This window comes from Palaemon carinicauda, chromosome 28, assembly GCF_036898095.1.
Source record: "Palaemon carinicauda isolate YSFRI2023 chromosome 28, ASM3689809v2, whole genome shotgun sequence".
Classification (NCBI taxonomy): domain Eukaryota; kingdom Metazoa; phylum Arthropoda; class Malacostraca; order Decapoda; family Palaemonidae; genus Palaemon; species Palaemon carinicauda.
The window spans coordinates 92,549,382-92,569,283 of NC_090752.1; the positions used below are offsets into that span (position 1 = coordinate 92,549,382).

Here is a 19,902-nt window from a genome sequence, read left to right on the forward strand (position 1 = left end):
ATATACGTGTGTGTTTACATATATACATATATACATATGGAAATATATATATATATATATATATATATATATATATATATATATATAAATGTGTGTGTAAGTATATATACACATACGCATATATATATGAATATATACAAGCATATACATACATGCATACTATATATATATATATATATATATATATATATATATATGTATGTATATATATATATATATATATATATATATATATATGTGTGTGTGTGTGTGTTTGTGTGTATACTGTACACACATACATACATATATAATTGTATGTAACATAATATATATATATATATATATATATATATATATATATATATATATATATATGTGTGTGTGTGTATGTATATATATGTGTATATATATGTATATATATATATATATATATATATATATACAGAGAGAGAGAGAGAGAGAGAGAGAGAGAGAGAGAGAGAGAGAGAGAGAGAGAGAGAACCATTTCAGAATCGTTGTTGTAGACATCAATTGAGCTCCCAAAGTCTGCAGGATTTTTTTGTCTTCACTGGATCTTTGAGTCGGTTTTCTGCCAGGTCTTGGTCCGTTTCACAAGGGCTTCAGAATTATTTCGTCTCTAACTGATTCCCCAAAGGCGGAGAGAGAGAGAGAGAGAGAGAGAGAGAGAGAGAGAGAGAGAGAGAGAGAGAGAGAGAGAGAGAGAGAGAGAGACCATTTCAGAATCGTCGTTGTAAACATCTTCGATTGAGCTCCCAAAGTCTGCAGGATTTTCTTGTCTTCACTGGATCTTTGAGTCGGTTTTCCGCCAGGTTTTCAGAATTATTTCGTCTCCAACTGACCTCCCAAAGGCGGAGTGATGACTCTGAAAATCTTCATCTTCCTTGGCTCCAGGAATTCTTCTTCAGAGAAATGTGTCAATATTTTTTTTCTAATCTTAATGCTATATTCGTTAGCTATGGAAGGCATTGAGTAAATATTTACTATACAAAATGGTTAGATTTATGACTGACAGAATGATTTTACTGGGATCTTTGACAGATTTTGGCGCCATGGCATGGTGCTGGGGAGAAGAGGATTCACATAGAGAAGCAGAAAAATTCTTGGATTTGATGGATCGGGAGGAAATGGAGAGACTGCAACCAGCAGTCTACAATGGGGCAAATTATGTTGCCGGAGAAACTAAGGAACACGCACAATTGGAGGAAGCATCGCAAAAGGATCTAAGTGAGGAGTTGGGCGGTGCCGAAGAGGGAATTAAATTATTTGATGATTTCTTCGCTAGAATACACCAAGAAACGGAAACGACCAATGACTTACAACGCATCTGTGAAGAGGTGCATGACGCAGAGGCAGAAGAAATTGAGTTATCTAAGGACAACATAGCTATATCAGCTTTAAATAAAGATTTAGATAGAGCCAATAAGAAAATTGAGTCTCTTATGGTAAGTCTAGAAAAAGGTGAAAGTGAAAACTATGAACTTCGTGAGGACCTTTTGGTCAAGAAATCTGTTAAGGTAGGAGAAATTGAGTTATATAATAACATCGATAACTTAGCTTTAATTGATGATTTAAAGAGAGCAAATAGGAATATTGAGTTTCTTATGGTAATTCTAAAAAAAAGCTGAAGCTCGAAACGATCAAATTCGTGATGAGCTTTTGACCAAGGCAGTTGTAGAAAATGAGTTAGAAAATGCCCATGAGGAAATTCGGATACTCGAGAAGAGGCTGGAAAGAGTAGCAGGAGATCTGTTGACAGCTAACGAGAAACTTTTGAAGAAGAGCGGCTTGTTGTTGTTGTTGTTGTTATAAAACAAGAATGGAATTTTTCGGGAGTTCTAAAAGAATTCGGATTTCCAAATGGCTTCAGAAGAAATAGCCATAGACTTAGCATGGAATTCTGAATGCCTCCAGAACGGAATCTCAGAACGGTATCGGAAGAAAACTTTCCCGGATTTCCAAATGGCTTCAGAAAAAATAGCCATAGACTTAGCATGGAATTCTGAATGCCTCCAGAACGGAATCTCAGAACGGTTTCGGAAAAAAACTTTCCCGAATTTCCAAATGTCTTCAAAGGACATAGCCGTATACTTAACATGGATTTCTGAATGACTCCAGAACTGAAATTTCCAGGAGCAGTCCTGTACAACTCCTCCCCGAGCTTCAAATGACTACTGAAGACCTGATCTTCATTTTTTCAAACGTAGCCTGCAACACACATGATCTGTATGTAGCTGGCGAAATCTAACCAAGGAATTGCGCGTCAATAGGAGTAAGATGAAATGAGTTGATGACTGGGAGAAGGATTTCACTTAACTCACAGAGATCGTGTTCTGGCGGAATAGGAAGCTGCCGGTAAGAAATATGTGTTACGTCTTTGGAACACCATCAACTACAGATGGTTTTGGTTGCTGCCGAAGTTGCCGATCGTTCGTTTTATATCGCCCGACCTATAGAGAGACACGGGATCTTCCGTTGGCAGCTGAGCTTTGAAGATCATAATGTATGCGCCTTGAAGGATCATTTGCTTGGGCTTTTGTGACGATGTCTTATTAAAGGAGACTCTTGGAAAAAGTACGAGGCTTTGTATCGGTGCAAAAACGGATTGCGAGGAATGAGGATGGAGGCAGAATGGTTCAACTGAACGGTGAGTGACGTGTAGTTCTTCAACAGGATTGTCCCAAAATTCGCCATTGAAGTAAGGACATATCCAGACCACATTGGTAAATATATCATTTTGCTCGTCATTTACTTTGGCATGATAGTGTATGCGGAGAAATTGATAGTATTCATCTCATTACTCATTGCCCAGATAGGTAAAGAATAAATGCCTTCGATTTTCCTGAGGAAGCTGACGAAGTGAGGACTCGCAGCACTGAAATCTCTTTTGAAATCTAGAAGGACACTGACGAACTAAGGAAAAGTGACAATTAAATCTCGAAAGAAACAGATAATCTAATGAAAGAAGATCTTGAAAACTAAAGACAGGAGAGAACAGCGAAGAGGAGCCTCTAATGCCAGAGGTAAGATACCTAAAAATAGAGAGTCTCTAATGCTAGAAGTAAGGCACCTCAAAATAAAGATCGAAGAGCCTCTAATGCTAAAAGTATGGACCCTAGAAATATATGTCAAAGAACTTCTAATGCTAGAAGTGTGGGAGCTAAAGAGAGAGGTCAAAGAACTTCTAATGTTAGAGGTGTGGGAGCTATAAAGAGAGGTCAAAGAACTTCTAATACTTGAGGTAAGGGAGCTGATAAGAGGTCAAAGAACTTCTAATGCTAGAGGTGTGGGAGCTAAAAAGAAGTCAAAGAACTTCTAAGCTAAAGGTGTGGAGCTAAAAAGAGGTCAAAGAACTTCTAATGCTAGAAGTGTGGGAGCTAAAAAGAGGTCAAAGAACTTCTAATGCTAGAGGTGTGGGAGCTTAAAAGAAGTCAAAGAACTTCTAATGCTAGAGGTGTGGGAGCTAAAAAGAGGTCAAAGAACTTCTAATGCTAGAGGTGTGGGAGCTAAAAAGAAGTCAAAGAACTTCTAATGCTAGAGGTGTGGGAGCTAAAAAGAGGTCAAAGAACTTCTAATGTTAGAGGTGTGGGAGCTAAAAAGAGGTCAAAAAACTTCTAATGCTAGAGGTGTGAGAGCTAAAAAGAAGTCAAAGAACTTCTAATACTAGAGGTGTGGGAGCTAAAAAAAGGTCAAAGAACTTCTAATGCTAGAGGTGTGGGAGCTAAAAAGAGGTCAAAGAACTTCTAATGCTAGAGGTGTGAGAGCTAAAAAGAGGTCAAAGTATTTCTAATGCTAGAGGTGTGGGAGCTAAAAAGAGGTCAAAGAACTTCTAATGTTAGAGGTGTGGGAGCTAAAAAGAGGTCAAAGAACTTCTAATGCTAGAAGTGTGGGAGCTAAAAAGAAGTCAAAGAACTTCTAATGCTAGATGTGTGAGAGCTAAAAAGAGGTCAAAGAACTTCTAATGCAAGGGGTGTGGGAGCTAAAAAGAGGTCAAAGAACTTCTAATGCAAGGTTTGTGGGAGCAAAAAAAAGTCAAAGAACTTCTAATGCAACGGGTGTGGGAGCTAAAAAGCGGTCAAAGAACTTCTAATGCTAGAGGTGTGGGAGCTAAAAAGAAGTCAAAGAACTTCTAATACTAGAGGTGTGGGAGCTAAAAAAAAGGTCAAAGAACTTCTAATGCTAGAGGTGTGGGAGCTAAAAAGAGGTCAAAGAACTTCTAATGCTAGAGGTGTGAGAGCTAAAAAGAGGTCAAAGAATTTCTAATGCTAGAGGTGTGGGAGCTAAAAAGATGTCAAAGAACTTCTAATGTTAGAGGTGTGGGAGCTAAAAAGAGGTCAAAGAACTTCTAATGCTAGAAGTGTGGGAGCTAAAAAGAAGTCAAAGAACTTCTAATGCTAGATGTGTGAGAGCTAAAAAGAGGTCAAAGAACTTCTAATGCAAGGGGTGTGAGAGCTAAAAAGAGGTCAAAGATCTTCTAATGCAAGGTTTGTGGGAGCTAAAAAGAAGTCAAAGAACTTCTAATGTTAGAGGTGTGGGAGCTAAAAAGAGGTCAAAGAACTTCTAATGCTAGAAGTGTGGGAGCTAAAAAGAAGTCAAAGAACTTCTAATGCTAGATGTGTGAGAGCTAAAAAGAGGTCAAAGAACTTCTAATGCAAGGGGCGTGAGAGCTAAAAAGAGGTCAAAGATCTTCTAATGCAAGGTTTGTGGGAGCTAAAAAAAAGTCAAAGAACTTCTAATGCAACGGGTGTGGGAGCTAAAAAGCGGTCAAAGAACTTCTAATGCAATGGGTGTGGGAGCTAAAAAGAGGTCAAAGAACTTCTAATGCAAGGGGTGTTGGAGCTAAAAAGAGGTCAAAGAACTTCTAATGCAAGAGGTGTGGGAGCTAAAAAGAGGTCAAAGAACTTCTAATGCAAGGGGTGAGGGAGCTAAAAAGAGGCCAAAGAACTTCTAATGCAAGGGGTGTGGGAGCTAAAAAGAGGTCAAAGAACTTCTAATGCAAGCGGTGTGGGAGCTAAAAAAAGGTCAAAGAACTTCTAATGCAAGGGGTGTGGGAGCTAAAAAGAGATCAAGGAACTTCTAATGCAAGGGGTGGGGGAGCTTAAAAGAGGTCAAAGAACTTCTAATGCAAGGGGGGGAGCTAAAAAGAGGTCAAAAAGAACTTCTAATGCAAGGGGTGGAGGAGCTAAAAAAAGGTCAAAGAACTTCTAATGCAAGGGGTGTGGGAGCTAAAAAGAGGTCAAAGAACTTCTAATGCAAGGGGTGTGGGAGCTAAAAAGAGGTCAAAGAACTTCTAATGCTAGAGGTGTGGGAGCTAAAAAGAAGTCAAAGAACTTCTAATGCTAGAGGTGTGGGAGCTAAAAAGAGGTCAAAGAACTTCTAATGTTAGAGGTGTGGGAGCTAAAAAGAGGTCAAAGAACTTCTAATGCTAGAGGTGTGAGAGCTAAAAAGAAGTCAAAGAACTTCTAATGCTAGAGGTGTGGGAGCTAAAAAAAGGTCAAAGAACTTCTAATGCTAGAGGTGTGGGAGCTAAAAAGAGGTCAAAGAACTTCTAATGCTAGAGGTGTGAGAGCTAAAAAGAGGTCAAAGAATTTCTAATGCTAGAGGTGTGGGAGCTAAAAAGTAGTCAAAGAACTTCTAATGTTAGAAGTGTGGGAGCTAAAAAGAGGTCAAAGAACTTCTAATGCTAGAAGTGTGGGAGCTAAAAAGAAGTCAAAGAACTTCTAATGCTAGATGTGTGAGAGCTAAAAAAGAGGTCAAAGAACTTCTAATGCAAGGGGTGTGGGAGCTAAAAAGAGGTCAAAGAACTTCTAATGCAAGGTTTGTGGGAGCTAAAAAAAAGTCAAAGAACTTCTAATGCAACAGGTGTGGGAGCTAAAAAGCGGTCAAAGAACTTCTAATGCTAGAGGTGTGGGAGCTAAAAAGTAGTCAAAGAACTTCTAATACTAGAGGTGTGGGAGCTAAAAAAAAGGTCAAAGAACTTCTAATGCTAGAGGTGTGGGAGCTAAAAAGAGGTCAAAGAACTTCTAATGCTAGAGGTGTGAGAGCTAAAAAGAGGTCAAAGAATTTCTAATGCTAGAGGTGTGGGAGCTAAAAAGAAGTCAAAGAACTTCTAATGTTAGAGGTGTGGGAGCTAAAAAGAGGTCAAAGAACTTCTAATGCTAGAAGTGTGGGAGCTAAAAAGAAGTCAAAGAACTTCTAATGCTAGATGTGTGAGAGCTAAAAAGAGGTCAAAGAACTTCTAATGCAAGGGGTGTGAGAGCTAAAAAGAGGTCAAAGATCTTCTAATGCAAGGTTTGTGGGAGCTAAAAAAAAGTCAAAGAACTTCTAATGCAACGGGTGTGGGAGCTAAAAAGCGGTCAAAGAACTTCTAATGCAATGGGTGTGGGAGCTAAAAAGAGGTCAAAGAACTTCTAATGCAAGGGGTGTTGGAGCTAAAAAGAGGTCAAAGAACTTCTAATGCAAGAGGTGTGGGAGCTAAAAAGAGGTCAAAGAACTTCTAATGCAAGGGGTGAAGGAGCTAAAAAGAGGCCAAAGAACTTCTAATGCAAGGGGTGTGGGAGCTAAAAAGAGGTCAAAGAACTTCTAATGCAAGCGGTGTGGGAGCTAAAAAAAGGTCAAAGAACTTCTAATGCAAGAGGTGGGGAAGCTAAAAAGAGGTCAAAGAACATCTAATGCAAGGGATGGGGGAGCTAAAAAGAGGTCAAAGAACTTCTAATGTAAGGGGTGTGGGAGCTAAAAAGAGGTCAAAGAACTTCTAATGCAAGGGGTGTGGGAGTTAAAAAGAGGTCAAGCAACTTCTAATGCAAGGGGTGGGGGAGCTAAAAAGAGGTCAAAGAACTTCTAATGCAAGGGGTGTTGGAGCTAAAAAGAGGTTAAAGAACTTCTAATGCAAGGGGTGGGGGTTCTAAAAAGAGGTCAAAGAACTTCTAATGCAAGGGGTGTGGGAGCTAAAAAAAGGGCAAAGAACTTCTAATGCAAGGGGTGTGGGAGCTAAAAAGAGGTCAAAGAACTTCTAATGCAAGGGGTGTTGGAGCTAAAAAGAGGTCAAAGAACTTCTAATGCAAGGGGAGTTGGAGCTAAAAAGAGGTCAAAGAACTTCTAATGCAAGGGGTGCTGGAGCTAAAAAGAGGTCAAAGAACTTCTAATGCAAGGGGTGGGGGGCTAAAAAGAGGTCAAAGAACTTCTAATGCAAGGGGTGGGGGGCTAAAAAGAGGTCAAAGAACTTCTAATGCAAAGGGTGGGGGAGCTAAAAAGAGGTCAAAGAACTTCTAATGCAAGGGGTGTGGGAGCTAAAAAGAGGCCAAAGAACTTCTAATGCAAGGGGTGTGGGAGCTAAAAAGAGGTCAAAGAACTTCTAATGCAAGGAATGTGGGAGCTAAAAAGAGGTCAAAGAACTTCTAATGCAAGGGGTGGGGAAGCTAAAAAGAGGTCAAAGAACTTCTAATGCAAGGGGTGGGGGAGCTAAAAAGAGGTCAAAGAACTTCTAATGCAAGGGGTGTGGGAGTTAAAAAGAGGTCAAGCAACTTCTAATGCAAAGGGTGGGGGAGCTGAAAAGTGGTCAAAGAACTTCTAATGCAAGGGGTAGGGGGCTAAAAAGAGGTCAAAGAACTTCTAATGCAAGGGGTGGGGGAGCTAAAAAGAGGTCAAAGAACTTCTAATGCAAGGGGTGTGGGAGCTAAAAGAGGTCAAAGAACTTCTAATGCAAGGGGTGTGGGAGCTAAAAAGAGATCAAGCAACTTCTAATGCAAGGGGTGGGGGAGCTAAAAAGAGGTCAAAGAACTTCTAATGCAAGGGGTGTTGGAGCTAAAAAGAGGTCAAATAACTTCTAATGCAAGGGGTGGGGGGCTAAAAAGAGGTCAAAGAACTTCTAATGCAAGGGGTGGGGGAGCTAAAAAGACGTCAAAGAACTTCTAATGCAAGGGTTGTGGGAGCTAAAAAGAGGTCAAAGAACTTCTAATGCAAGGGGTGTGGGAGCTAAAAAAAGGTCAAAGAACTTCTAATGCAGGAGGTGGGGAAGCTAAAAAAAGGTCAAAGAACTTCTAATGCAAGAGGTGGGGGACCTAAAAAGAGGTCAAAGAACTTCTAATGCAAGGGGTGTGGGAGCTAAAAAGAGATCAAGGAACTTCAAATGCAAGGGGTGGGGGAGCTTAAAAGAGGTCAAAGAACTTCTAATGCAAGGGGGGGAGCTAAAAAGAGGTCAAAAAGAACTTCTAATGCAAGGGGTGGAGGAGCTAAAAAAAGGTCAAAGAACTTCTAATGCAAGGGGTGTGGGAGCTAAAAAGAGGTCAAAGAACTTCTAATGCAAGGGGTGTGGGAGCTAAAAAGAGGTCAAGCAACTTCTAATGCAAGGGGTGGGGGAGCTAAAAAGAGGTCAAAGAACTTCTAATGCAAGGGGTGTTGGAGCTAAAAAGAGGTCAAAGAACTTCTAATGCAAGGGGTGGGGGGCTAAAAAGAGGTCGAAGAACTTCTAATGCAAGGGGTGGGGGAGCTAAAAAGAGGTCAAAGAACTTCTAATGCAAGGGGTGTGGGAGCTAAAAGAGGTCAAAGAACTTCTAATGCAAGGGGTGTGGGAGCTAAAAAGAGATCAAGCAACTTCTAATGCAAGGGGTGGGGGAGCTAAAAAGAGGTCAAAGAACTTCTAATGCAAGAGGTGTTGGAGCTAAAAAGAGGTCAAATAACTTCTAATGCAAGGGGTGGGGGGCTAAAAAGAGGTCAAAGAACTTCTAATGCAAGGGGTGGGGGAGCTAAAAAGACGTCAAAGAACTTCTAATGCAAGGGTTGTGGGAGCTAAAAAGAGGTCAAAGAACTTCTAATGCAAGGGGTGTGGGAGCTAAAAAAAGGTCAAACAACTTCTAATGCAGGAGGTGGGGAAGCTAAAAAAAGGTCAAAGAACTTCTAATGCAAGAGGTGGGGGACCTAAAAAGAGGTCAAAGAACTTCTAATGCAAGGGGTGTGGGAGCTAAAAAGAGATCAAGGAACTTCTAATGCAAGGGGTGGGGGAGCTTAAAAGAGGTCAAAGAACTTCTAATGCAAGGGGGGGAGCTAAAAAGAGGTCAAAAAGAACTTCTAATGCAAGGGGTGGAGGAGCTAAAAAAAGGTCAAAGAACTTCTAATGCAAAGGGTGTGGGAGCTAAAAAGAGGTCAAAGAACTTCTAATGCAAGGGGTGTGGGAGCTAAAAAGAGGTCAAAGAACTTCTAATGCAAGGGGTGGGGGAGCTAAAAAGAGGTCAAAGAACTTCTAATGCAAGGGGTGTTGGAGCTAAAAAGAGGCCAAAGAACTTCTAATGCAAGGGGTGGGGGGCTAAAAAGAGGTCAAAGAACTTCTAATGCAAGGGGTGGGGGAGCTAAAAAGACGTAAAAGAATTTCTAATGCAAGGGGTGTGGGAGCTAAAAAGAGGTCAAAGAACTTCTAATGCAAGGGGTGTGGGAGCTAAAAAAAGGTCAAAGAACTTCTAATGCAAGAGGTGGGGAAGCTAAAAAGAGGTCAAAGAACTTCTAATGCAAGGGGTGGGGGACCTAAAAAGAGGTCAAAGAACTTCTAATGCAAGGGGTGTGGGAGCTAAAAAGAGGTCAAGGAACTTCTAATGCAAGGGGTGGGGGAGCTAAAAAGAGGTCAAAGAACTTCTAATGCAAGGGGGGGGGGGGAGCTAAAAAGAGGTAAAAAAGAACTTATAATGCAAGGGGTGGAGGAGGTAAAAAAAAAGGTCAAAGAACTTCTAATGCAAGGGGTGTGGGACCTAAAAAGAGGTCAAAGAACTTCTAATGCAAAGGGTTGGGGAGCTAAAAAGAGGTCAAAGAACTCCTAATGTCCAGATGTCGCCAGCGAGGCTTTGGAGAAGGCGCAGCGGCGTCTGTGTTCTTTCTGATGCGTAAAATTAATTAAATACAAGTAAAAACAGGGCATTAAATACGTATTACAAATACTAAATTCTTTCTTATCTTGACAGCACAAATGAAATCTTACAAGTTCCAACATGTAACTAAGCGCTCCCGAAACACGAGTCAACCTTTCATTTCTGCTTGGAGGATATCCTCGCAAGTATAAGGTAGAAGTACAAGGTAATTCTCTGAAGCAAAAGGTAGAAGTACAAGGTAATTCTCTGAAGCAAAAGGTAGAAGTACAAGGTAATTCTCTGAAGCAAAAGGTAGAAGTATAAGCAAATCTTTCTTTCCATATTCATAATGATTATTACCTTATGCTTAAAAGGATATCCTTCATTTTTATGAATACCTCCCAATAGCATTACAGTGTATGGTCGTGTATGAAACACGTGCGGTACATGCTTACACTTTAGCGCGTATTGATATACGCATGAATATTTGTTTCCTCGGGAACATGGAGAAGTATTTGGATTCTATATATATATATATATATATATATATATATATATATATATATATATATATATATATGTGTGTGTGTGTGTGTGTGTATATACATATACATATATATATAATTATATATATATATATATATATATATATATATATATATATATATATATATATATATATGTATATATATAATTATATATATACATATATATGTACATACATATTATTATGTATTTATATATACTGTATATACATACAAACTTACATATATATATATATATATATATATATATATATATATATATATATATGTGTGTGTGTGTGTGTGTATATATATATATATATGTATATGTATATGTATGTATAAAAAGTTCCTTTCAAAATGAAAACATCATTCCATTTAGGGAGAAAAGTACGACAACCACTTGTTTAAAATTAGTCTATAGTTTTACGAGATTCTAGAACAATGGTCTTATGTGTTTCAAGTTCACCTGTACGATCTCTCCCCCAATACCCTGCCTGCTATTCTTCTTCGCTTAAGGGTTTAACTACTGCAAAGTAATTGTTCAGTGGAGCCTTTCCTCTTGGTAAGGATAGAAGAGACTCTTTAGCTATGGTAAGCAGCTCTTCTAGGAGAAGGACACTCCAAAATCAAACCATTGTTCTGTAGTATTGGGTAGTGCCATAGCCTCTGTATCATGGTCTTCCACTGTCTGGGGTTAGAGTTCTCTTGCTTGAGGGTACACTCGGGCACACTATTCTATCTTATTTCTCTTCCTCTTGTTTTGTTAGTTTTGATAATTTATATAGGAAATACTTATTTTAATGTTGTTACTATTGTTAAAAATATTTTAGTTTTCTTTATTTCCTTTCCTCATTAGGATATTTTCCCTGTTAGAGCCCCTGGGCTTATAGTATCCTGCATGTCCGACTAGGATTGCAGCTTAGCAAGTAGTAGTAGTAGTAATAATAATAATAATAATAATAATAATGCCAGTTTTCGTTATATGCTCTTACTAAGAGCACGTCTGTCAGGCCCAAGTTACGAAAGGGGCTTTTGATTGGAGGAAGGAACTTACATTTTACTTTCAACCTGAGAGGACTCATATTTACTCCATTCTTAACACGAGGCTGACTGTTTCTGTTGCCCGCAACTATAGTATATGTAAATTTTCATGATACAACAGCATTACGTTCCTAATGGTGGTTACAATTAGCAATAATTTCCTGTCTGCGGCCTAATATGAAATCTTGGTTGATATTTTTCCTGTCTGTCCTCTCGTTTTTTGATGAATTAACAAATACTTCTTCATTAAATATAGTTTCTGCGTAAAATCCTCCCGTGACCAAAATCCTGTCTGCCTGTCTGTCTGTCCTCGCTTTTTGATGAATTAACAAACACTTCTTCATTAAATATGGTTTCTGCGTAAAATCCTCCCGTGACCAAAATCCTGTCTGCCTGTCTGTCTGTCCTCGCTTTTTGATGAATTAACAAATACTTCTTCATTAAATGTAGTTTCTGCGTAAAATCCTCCCGTGACCAAAATCCTGTCTGCCTGTCTGTCTGTCCTCGCTTTTTGATGAATTAACAAATACTTCTTCATTAAATGTAGTTTCTGCGTAAAATCCTCCCGTGACCAAAATCCTGTCTGCCTGTCTGTCTGTCCTCGCTTTTTGATGAATTAACAAATACTTCTTCATTAAATATGGTTTCTGCGTAAAATCCTCCCGTGACCAAAATCCTGTCTGCCTGTCTGTCTGTCCTCGCTTTTTGATGAATTAACAAATACTTCTTCATTAAATATGGTTTCTGCGTAAAATCCTCCCGTGACCAAAATCCTGTCTGCCTGTCTGTCTGTCCTCGCTTTTTGATGAATTAACAAATACTTCTTCATTAAATATGGTTTCTGCGTAAAATCCTCCCGTGACCAAAATCCTGACTGCCTGTCTGTCTGTCCTCGCTTTTTGATGAATTAACAAATACTTCTTCATTAAATATAGTTTCTGCGTAAAATCCTCCCGTGACCAAAATCCTGTCTGCCTGTCTGTCTGTCCTCGCTTTTTGATGAATTAACAAATACTTCTTCATTAAATATAGTTTCTGCGTAAAATCCTCCCGTGACCAAAATCCTGTCTGCCTGTCTGTCTGTCCTCGCTTTTTGATGAATTAACAAATACTACTTCATTAAATACGGTTTCTGCGTAAAATCCTCCCGTGACCAAAATCCTGTCTGCCTGTCTGTCTGTCCTCGCAATTTGATGAATTAACAAATACTTCTTCATTAAATACGGTTTCTGCGTAAAATCCTCCCGTGACCAAAATCCTATCTGCCTGTCTGTCTGTCTGTCCTCGCTTTTTGATGAATTAACAAATACTTCTTCATTAAATATAGTTTCTGCGTAAAATCCTCCCGTGACCAAAATCCTGTCTGCCTGTCTGTCTGTCCTCGCTTTTTGATGAATTAACAAATACTTCTTCATTAAATGTAGTTTCTGCGTAAAATCCTCCCGTGACCAAAATCCTGTCTGCCTGTCTGTCTGTCCTCGCTTTTTGATGAATTAACAAATACTTCTTCATTAAATGTAGTTTCTGCGTAAAATCCTCACGTGACCAAAATCCTGTCTGCCTGTCTGTCTGTCCTCGCTTTTTGATGAATTAACAAATACTTCTTCATTAAATGTAGTTTCTGCGTAAAATCCTCCCGTGACCAAAATCCTGTCTGCCTGTCTGTCTGTCCTTGCTTTTTGATGAATTAACAAATACTTCTTCATTAAATGTAGTTTCTGCGTAAAATCCTCCCGTGACCAAAATCCTGTCTGCCTGTCTGTCTGTCCTCGCTTTTTGATGAATTAACAAATACTTCTTCATTAAATGTAGTTTCTGCGTAAAATCCTCCCGTGACCAAAATCCTGTCTGCCTGTCTGTCTGTCCTCGCTTTTTGATGAATTAACAAATACTTCTTCATTAAATGTAGTTTCTGCGTAAAATCCTCCCGTGACCAAAATCCTGTCTGCCTGTCTGTCTGTCCTCGCTTTTTGATGAATTAACAAATACTTCTTCATTAAATACGGTTTCTGCGTAAAATCCTCCCGTGACCAAAATCCTGTCTGCCTGTCTGTCTATCCTCGCTTTTTGATGAATTAACAAATACTTCTTCATTAAATACGGTTTCTGCGTAAAATCCTCCCGTGACCAAAATCCTGTCTGCCTGTCTGTCTGTCTGTCCTCGCAATTTGATGAATTAACAAATACTTCTTCATTAAATACGGTTTCTGTGTAAAATCCTCCCGTGACCAAAATCCTGTCTGCCTGTCTGTCTGTCTGTCCTCGCTTTTTGATGAATTAACAAATACTTCTTCATTAAATGTAGTTTCTGCGTAAAATCCTCCCGTGACCAAAATCCTGTCTGCCTGTCTGTCTGTCCTCGCTTTTTGATGAATTAACAAATACTTCTTCATTAAATATAGTTTCTGCGTAAAATCCTCCCGTGACCAAAATCCTGTCTGCCTGTCTGTCTGTCCTCGCTTTTTGATGAATTAACAAATACTTCTTCATTAAATATGGTTTCTGCGTAAAATCCTCCCGTGACCAAAATCCTGTCTGCCTGTCTGTCTGTCCTCGCTTTTTGATGAATTAACAAATACTTCTTCATTAAATGTAGTTTCTGCGTAAAATCCTCCCGTGACCAAAATCCTGTCTGCCTGTCTGTCTGTCCTCGCTTTTTGATGAATTAACAAATACTTCTTCATTAAATATAGTTTCTGCGTAAAATCCTCCCGTGACCAAAATCCTGTCTGCCTGTCTGTCTGTCCTCGCTTTTTGATGAATTAACAAATACTTCTTCATTAAATATAGTTTCTGCGTAAAATCCTCCCGTGACCAAAATCCTGTCTGCCTGTCTGTCTGTCCTCGCTTTTTGATGAATTAACAAATACTTCTTCATTAAATACGGTTTCTGCGTAAAATCCTCCCGTGACCAAAATCCTGTCTGCCTGTCTGTCTGTCCTCGCAATTTGATGAATTAACAAATACTTCTTCATTAAATACGGTTTCTGCGTAAAATCCTCCCGTGACCAAAATCCTGTCTGCCTGTCTGTCTGTCTGTCCTCGCTTTTTGATGAATTAACAAATACTTCTTCATTAAATGTAGTTTCTGCGTAAAATCCTCCCGTGACCAAAATCCTGTCTGCCTGTCTGTCTGTCCTCGCTTTTTGATGAATTAACAAATACTTCTTCATTAAATGTAGTTTCTGCGTAAAATCCTCCCGTGACCAAAATCCTGTCTGCCTGTCTGTCTGTCCTCGCTTTTTGATGAATTAACAAATACTTCTTCATTAAATACTGTTTCTGCGTAAAATCCTCCCGTGACCAAAATCCTGTCTGCCTGTCTGTCTGTCCTCGCTTTTTGATGAATTAACAAATACTTCTTCATTAAATGTAGTTTCTGCGTAAAATCCTCCCGTGACCAAAATCCTGTCTGCCTGTCTGTCTGTCCTCGCAATTTGATGAATTAACAAATACTTCTTCATTAAATACGGTTTCTGCGTAAAATCCTCCCGTGACCAAAATCCTGTCTGCCTGTCTGTCTGTCCTCGCTTTTTGATGAATTAACAAATACTTCTTCATTAAATACGGTTTCTGCGTAAAATCCTCCCGTGACCAAAATCCTGTCTGCCTGTCTGTCTGTCCTCGCTTTTTGATGAATTAACAAATACTTCTTCATTAAATACGGTTTCTGCGTAAAATCCTCCCGTGACCAAAATCCTGTCTGCCTGTCTGTCTGTCCTCGCAATTTGATGAATTAACAAATACTTCTTCATTAAATACGGTTTCTGCGTAAAATCCTCCCGTGACCAAAATCCTGTCTGCCTGTCTGTCTGTCTGTCCTCGCTTTTTGATGAATTAACAAATACTTCTTCATTAAATATAGTTTCTGCGTAAAATCCTCCCGTGACCAAAATCCTGTCTACCTGTCTGTCTGTCCTCGCTTTTTGATGAATTAACAAATACTTTTTCATTAAATGTAGTTTCTGCGTAAAATCCTCCCGTGACCAAAATCCTGTCTGCCTGTCTGTCTGTCCTCGCTTTTTGATGAATTAACAAATACTTCTTCATTAAATGTAGTTTCTGCGTAAAATCCTCCCGTGACCAAAATCCTGTCTGCCTGTCTGTCTGTCCTCGCTTTTTGATGAATTAACAAATACTTCTTCATTAAATATAGTTTCTGCGTAAAATCCTCCCGTGACCAAAATCCTGTCTGCCTGTCTGTCTGTCCTCGCTTTTTGATGAATTAACAAATACTTCTTCATTAAATGTAGTTTCTGCGTAAAATCCTCCCGTGACCAAAATCCTGTCTGCCTGTCTGTCTGTCCTCGCTTTTTGATGAATTAACAAATACTTCTTCATTAAATATGGTTTCTGCGTAAAATCCTCCCGTGACCAAAATCCTGTCTGCCTGTCTGTCTGTCCTCGCTTTTTGATGAATTAACAAATACTTCTTCATTAAATATGGTTTCTGCGTAAAATCCTCCCGTGACCAAAATCCTGTCTGTCTGTCTGTATGTCCTCGCTTTTTGATGAATTAACAAATACTTTTTCAATAGATATGGTTTCTGCGTAAAATCCTCCCGTGACCAAAATCCTGTCTGCCTGTCTGTCTGTCCTCGCTTTTTGATGAATTAACAAATACTTCTTCATTAAATATAGTTTCTGCGTAAAATCCTCCCGTGACCAAAATCCTGTCTGCCTGTCTGTCTGTCCTCGCTTTTTGATGAATTAACAAATACTTCTTCATTAAATATAGTTTCTGCGTAAAATCCTCCCGTGACCAAAATCCTGTCTGCCTGTCTGTCTGTCCTCGCTTTTTGATGAATTAACAAATACTTCTTCATTAAATACGGTTTCTGCGTAAAATCCTCCCGTGACCAAAATCCTGTCTGCCTGTCTGTCTGTCCTCGCAATTTGATGAATTAACAAATACTTCTTCATTAAATACGGTTTCTGCGTAAAATCCTCCCGTGACCAAAATCCTGTCTGCCTGTCTGTCTGTCTGTCCTCGCTTTTTGATGAATTAACAAATACTTCTTCATTAAATATAGTTTCTGCGTAAAATCCTCCCGTGACCAAAATCCTGTCTACCTGTCTGTCTGTCCTCGCTTTTTGATGAATTAACAAATACTTCTTCATTAAATGTAGTTTCTGCGTAAAATCCTCCCGTGACCAAAATCCTGTCTGCCTGTCTGTCTGTCCTCGCTTTTTGATGAAATAACAAATACTTCTTCATTAAATGTAGTTTCTGCGTAAAATCCTACCGTGACCAAAATCCTGTCTGCCTGTCTGTCTGTCCTCGCTTTTTGATGAATTAACAAATACTTCTTCATTAAATGTAGTTTCTGCGTAAAATCCTCCCGTGACCAAAATCCTGTCTGCCTGTCTGTCTGTCCTCGCTTTTTGATGAATTAACAAATACTTCTTCATTAAATATAGTTTCTGCGTAAAATCCTCCCGTGACCAAAATCCTGTCTACCTGTCTGTCTGTCCTCGCTTTTTGATGAATTAACAAATACTTCTTCATTAAATATAGTTTCTGCGTAAAATCCTCCCGTGACCAAAATCCTGTCTGCCTGTCTGTCTGTCCTCGCTTTTTGATGAATTAACAAATACTTCTTCATTAAATATGGTTTCTGCGTAAAATCCTCCCGTGACCAAAATCCTGTCTGTCTGTCTGTATGTCCTCGCTTTTTGATGAATTAACAAATACTTTTTCAATAGATATAGTTTCTGCGTAAAATCGTCCGGTGACTAAAAGCAAGACAGACAATCAAATATCCGGACAGTAAAACCTACTTCAAGAGACCGTCGCAATTTCATTCCAAAGTGGAGTTGTCCTTTGCAGGTATTGAAAATCGATATGAATCCTCAGGAGACAGGAGAGGTGAGACAGAAGAAGCTACACGGCAGCTACACGACTGATTAGAACAAACCTTTCAAATTCAATTTCCCTTTGAGGAAACAGTTTAAGTTATCGGTTGTGTAACTAAAATTAGCTTTGCTTGGCAGAACTCGAAAGATATATCTCCACTTCGAAACCCAATAAAAAGTGTCTTTTCGTTTTATTTCAATTTTACAGAAAGGTGAAGATAAAGGTGTCTAGTTTCAGTTCCAGTATCATCAGAATTGATACTCACCAGAACGTCAGCCGAGCAAGCCCAACCACAGCAGTGGCCTCCCCAGTAAACATCCGGCCTTACACTCATGGTCCGGGTGGGGATCGATCTGTTGCCATTCAAATGCTAGGCGAACACGTTACCTCTGTACTAGCAAAAAGGCTAGTAAACCCTTAGCTCTAAATATAGTTCGTAATACATATTCTTAAGTTTAGTTATTTTTTCTTCTTTTTTTATAATTTCGTTGAAATTGTAAAAAGGAAAAAACTACATAAACTCTTTTCAGGATATTGTCTGGTTATCTGAATGACTGCTAATAATTAGATGACGGTATGATGAGGTTGACAATGAAGATCATGATGATTATTTAACTTCCAAAATGCACAAAAATAAGTAACATGAAAATTTTAATAATTTCATAACGAGAAAGACAACGAGCACCAGAATTTTAGAAGAAGGGAGTCGATGAACTAAGAACAAAATTAAAACCAAAGATAATAATATAACACTTTGCTGTTTAAAATATAAGATTAACAAGCAGAAGTAAACTGAAACAGACAAAAGAGTATCCAATGAATTTGTGATGATGAAAGAAAAACATTAAATGCCTCAAAAACCTTCAAAAATCGACGGAAAATCCTGTTTTGCAAAACAATTAAACGACACTTTATAGCCTAAAGAATATTTCTTGGCTAATAATTCGAGCAAGATAGGAGTGCCTACCTTACCCTGTCTCTCGCAAAGCATATCCCCTATCTAATAAAGAACAAGTGCCTGGTATATATATATATATATATATATATATATATATACATATATGTGTGTGTGTGTGTGTATCTATCTATCTATCTATATATATATATATATATATATATATATATATATATATATATATATATATATATATATATATATATATATTTCCGACAATGGCTAGGTTAAGTAAATGTTCGGAAGTCAAAACCTCTGAAATTACATGCAAAAATCAGACTACATATCAGTTTAGTAAGATCGGTATTACTCTATGGCTATGAGTCATGGTAGCACAATGAAACAATCTCCAATAGAATTAGTATATTTGAGAACAAACCCCTCAGAAGGATATTGGGAGTTAAATGGCAGGACACGATTAGAAATGAAACTATAAGAGAGATTACTCGAGTGCCACATGTGGATAAGATCATGATGAGGGGTAGATGGAGGTGGTTTGGGCATACTTTTCGCACTCCCCAAGAGAGATTAGTTCACCAAACGTACAGCAGGGTTACTCAAGGCACTAGAAGAGTTGGAAGTACAGGCTTAAATGGCTGATGACTATGAAGTGCAAAGTAGAAGACGATGAATTGAGACATATTGAATTAAAAGCTCAAGACAGACACGACTGGCGAGACCTAACCGAGGCCCTTTGTATCAATAGGCGTAGGAGATGAAGATGATATATATATATAATATATATATATATATATATATATATATATATATATATATATATATATATATATATATATATATATATATATATATAATTATATTTCTTTCTGGTAACGCTCACCGGCATTGCCAGACGTTTTACTAATCGGCCTCTCCTCATCCCTCGGGTAGAGGGGAGAGGAGTAATCATACTTTGGTGAGAGGGAATGCCCTGGTGAGATTGATTGATAGATTGCTTGATTAATTTGAGGTTTTCTGGCATCCTGACATCTAAGGTCATTGAGCAGGATTTGGTGTGCGAGGGGGAGTAGTCATGCCCTGGTGAGATGAAATGGGCGTGCGAGAGGGAGTAGTGTCCTGGTGATAGGGAATGGGTGTGCGAGAGGGAGTAGTCATGCCCTGGTGAGATGGAATGGGCATGCGAGAGGGAGTAGTCATGCCCTGGTGAGATGGAATGGGCTTGCGAGAGGGAGTAGTGTCCTGGTGATAGGGAATGGGTGTGCGAGAGGGAGTAGTCATGCCCTGGTGAGATGGAATGGGCGTGCGAGAGGGAGTAGTCATGCCCTGGTGAGATGGAATGGGCGTGCGAGAGGGAGTAGTCATGCCCTGGTGAGATGGAATGGGCGTGCGAGAGGGAGTAGTCATGTCCTGGTGAGAGGGAATGGGTGTGCGTGTGTGTGTGCATCTCTCTATCTAAATATTTAGCCGTCATTACACTTGTTCATATATATATATATATATATATATATATATATATATATATATATATATATATATATATATATATATATATCATCACCACTCATTTAAAAAAACAATGCTGGTGATAAAAGAGAGAGGTAGAATGAGCAAATATAGTAAGATATGACAAAAGGGCATGATCGCTTGGTCACAACATTGGCTGGCAAGTGACGAATTGAAACATGGTATAAACAAGTAACGTACAAATGCAAGAACTGTATTAATGCATAA

General features: G+C 38.9%; 1 protein-coding gene across 1 annotated transcript; it reads right to left on the reverse strand.

Moving 5' to 3' along the window:
• Positions 1 to 19,206: 19,206 nt before the first annotated feature.
• Positions 19,207 to 19,575, reverse strand: LOC137621943 (mucin-1-like). The gene has a single exon (XM_068352442.1). The coding sequence runs from the start codon at positions 19,573 to 19,575 to the stop codon at positions 19,207 to 19,209; it is 369 nt and encodes a 122-aa protein (XP_068208543.1).
• Positions 19,576 to 19,902: the final 327 nt, after the last annotated feature.

Coding starts and splice junctions, on each gene's coding strand:
- LOC137621943 (XM_068352442.1), bottom strand. CDS start 19,575: ATGACTACTCCCTCTCGCACGCCCATTCCATCTCACCAGGGCATGACT.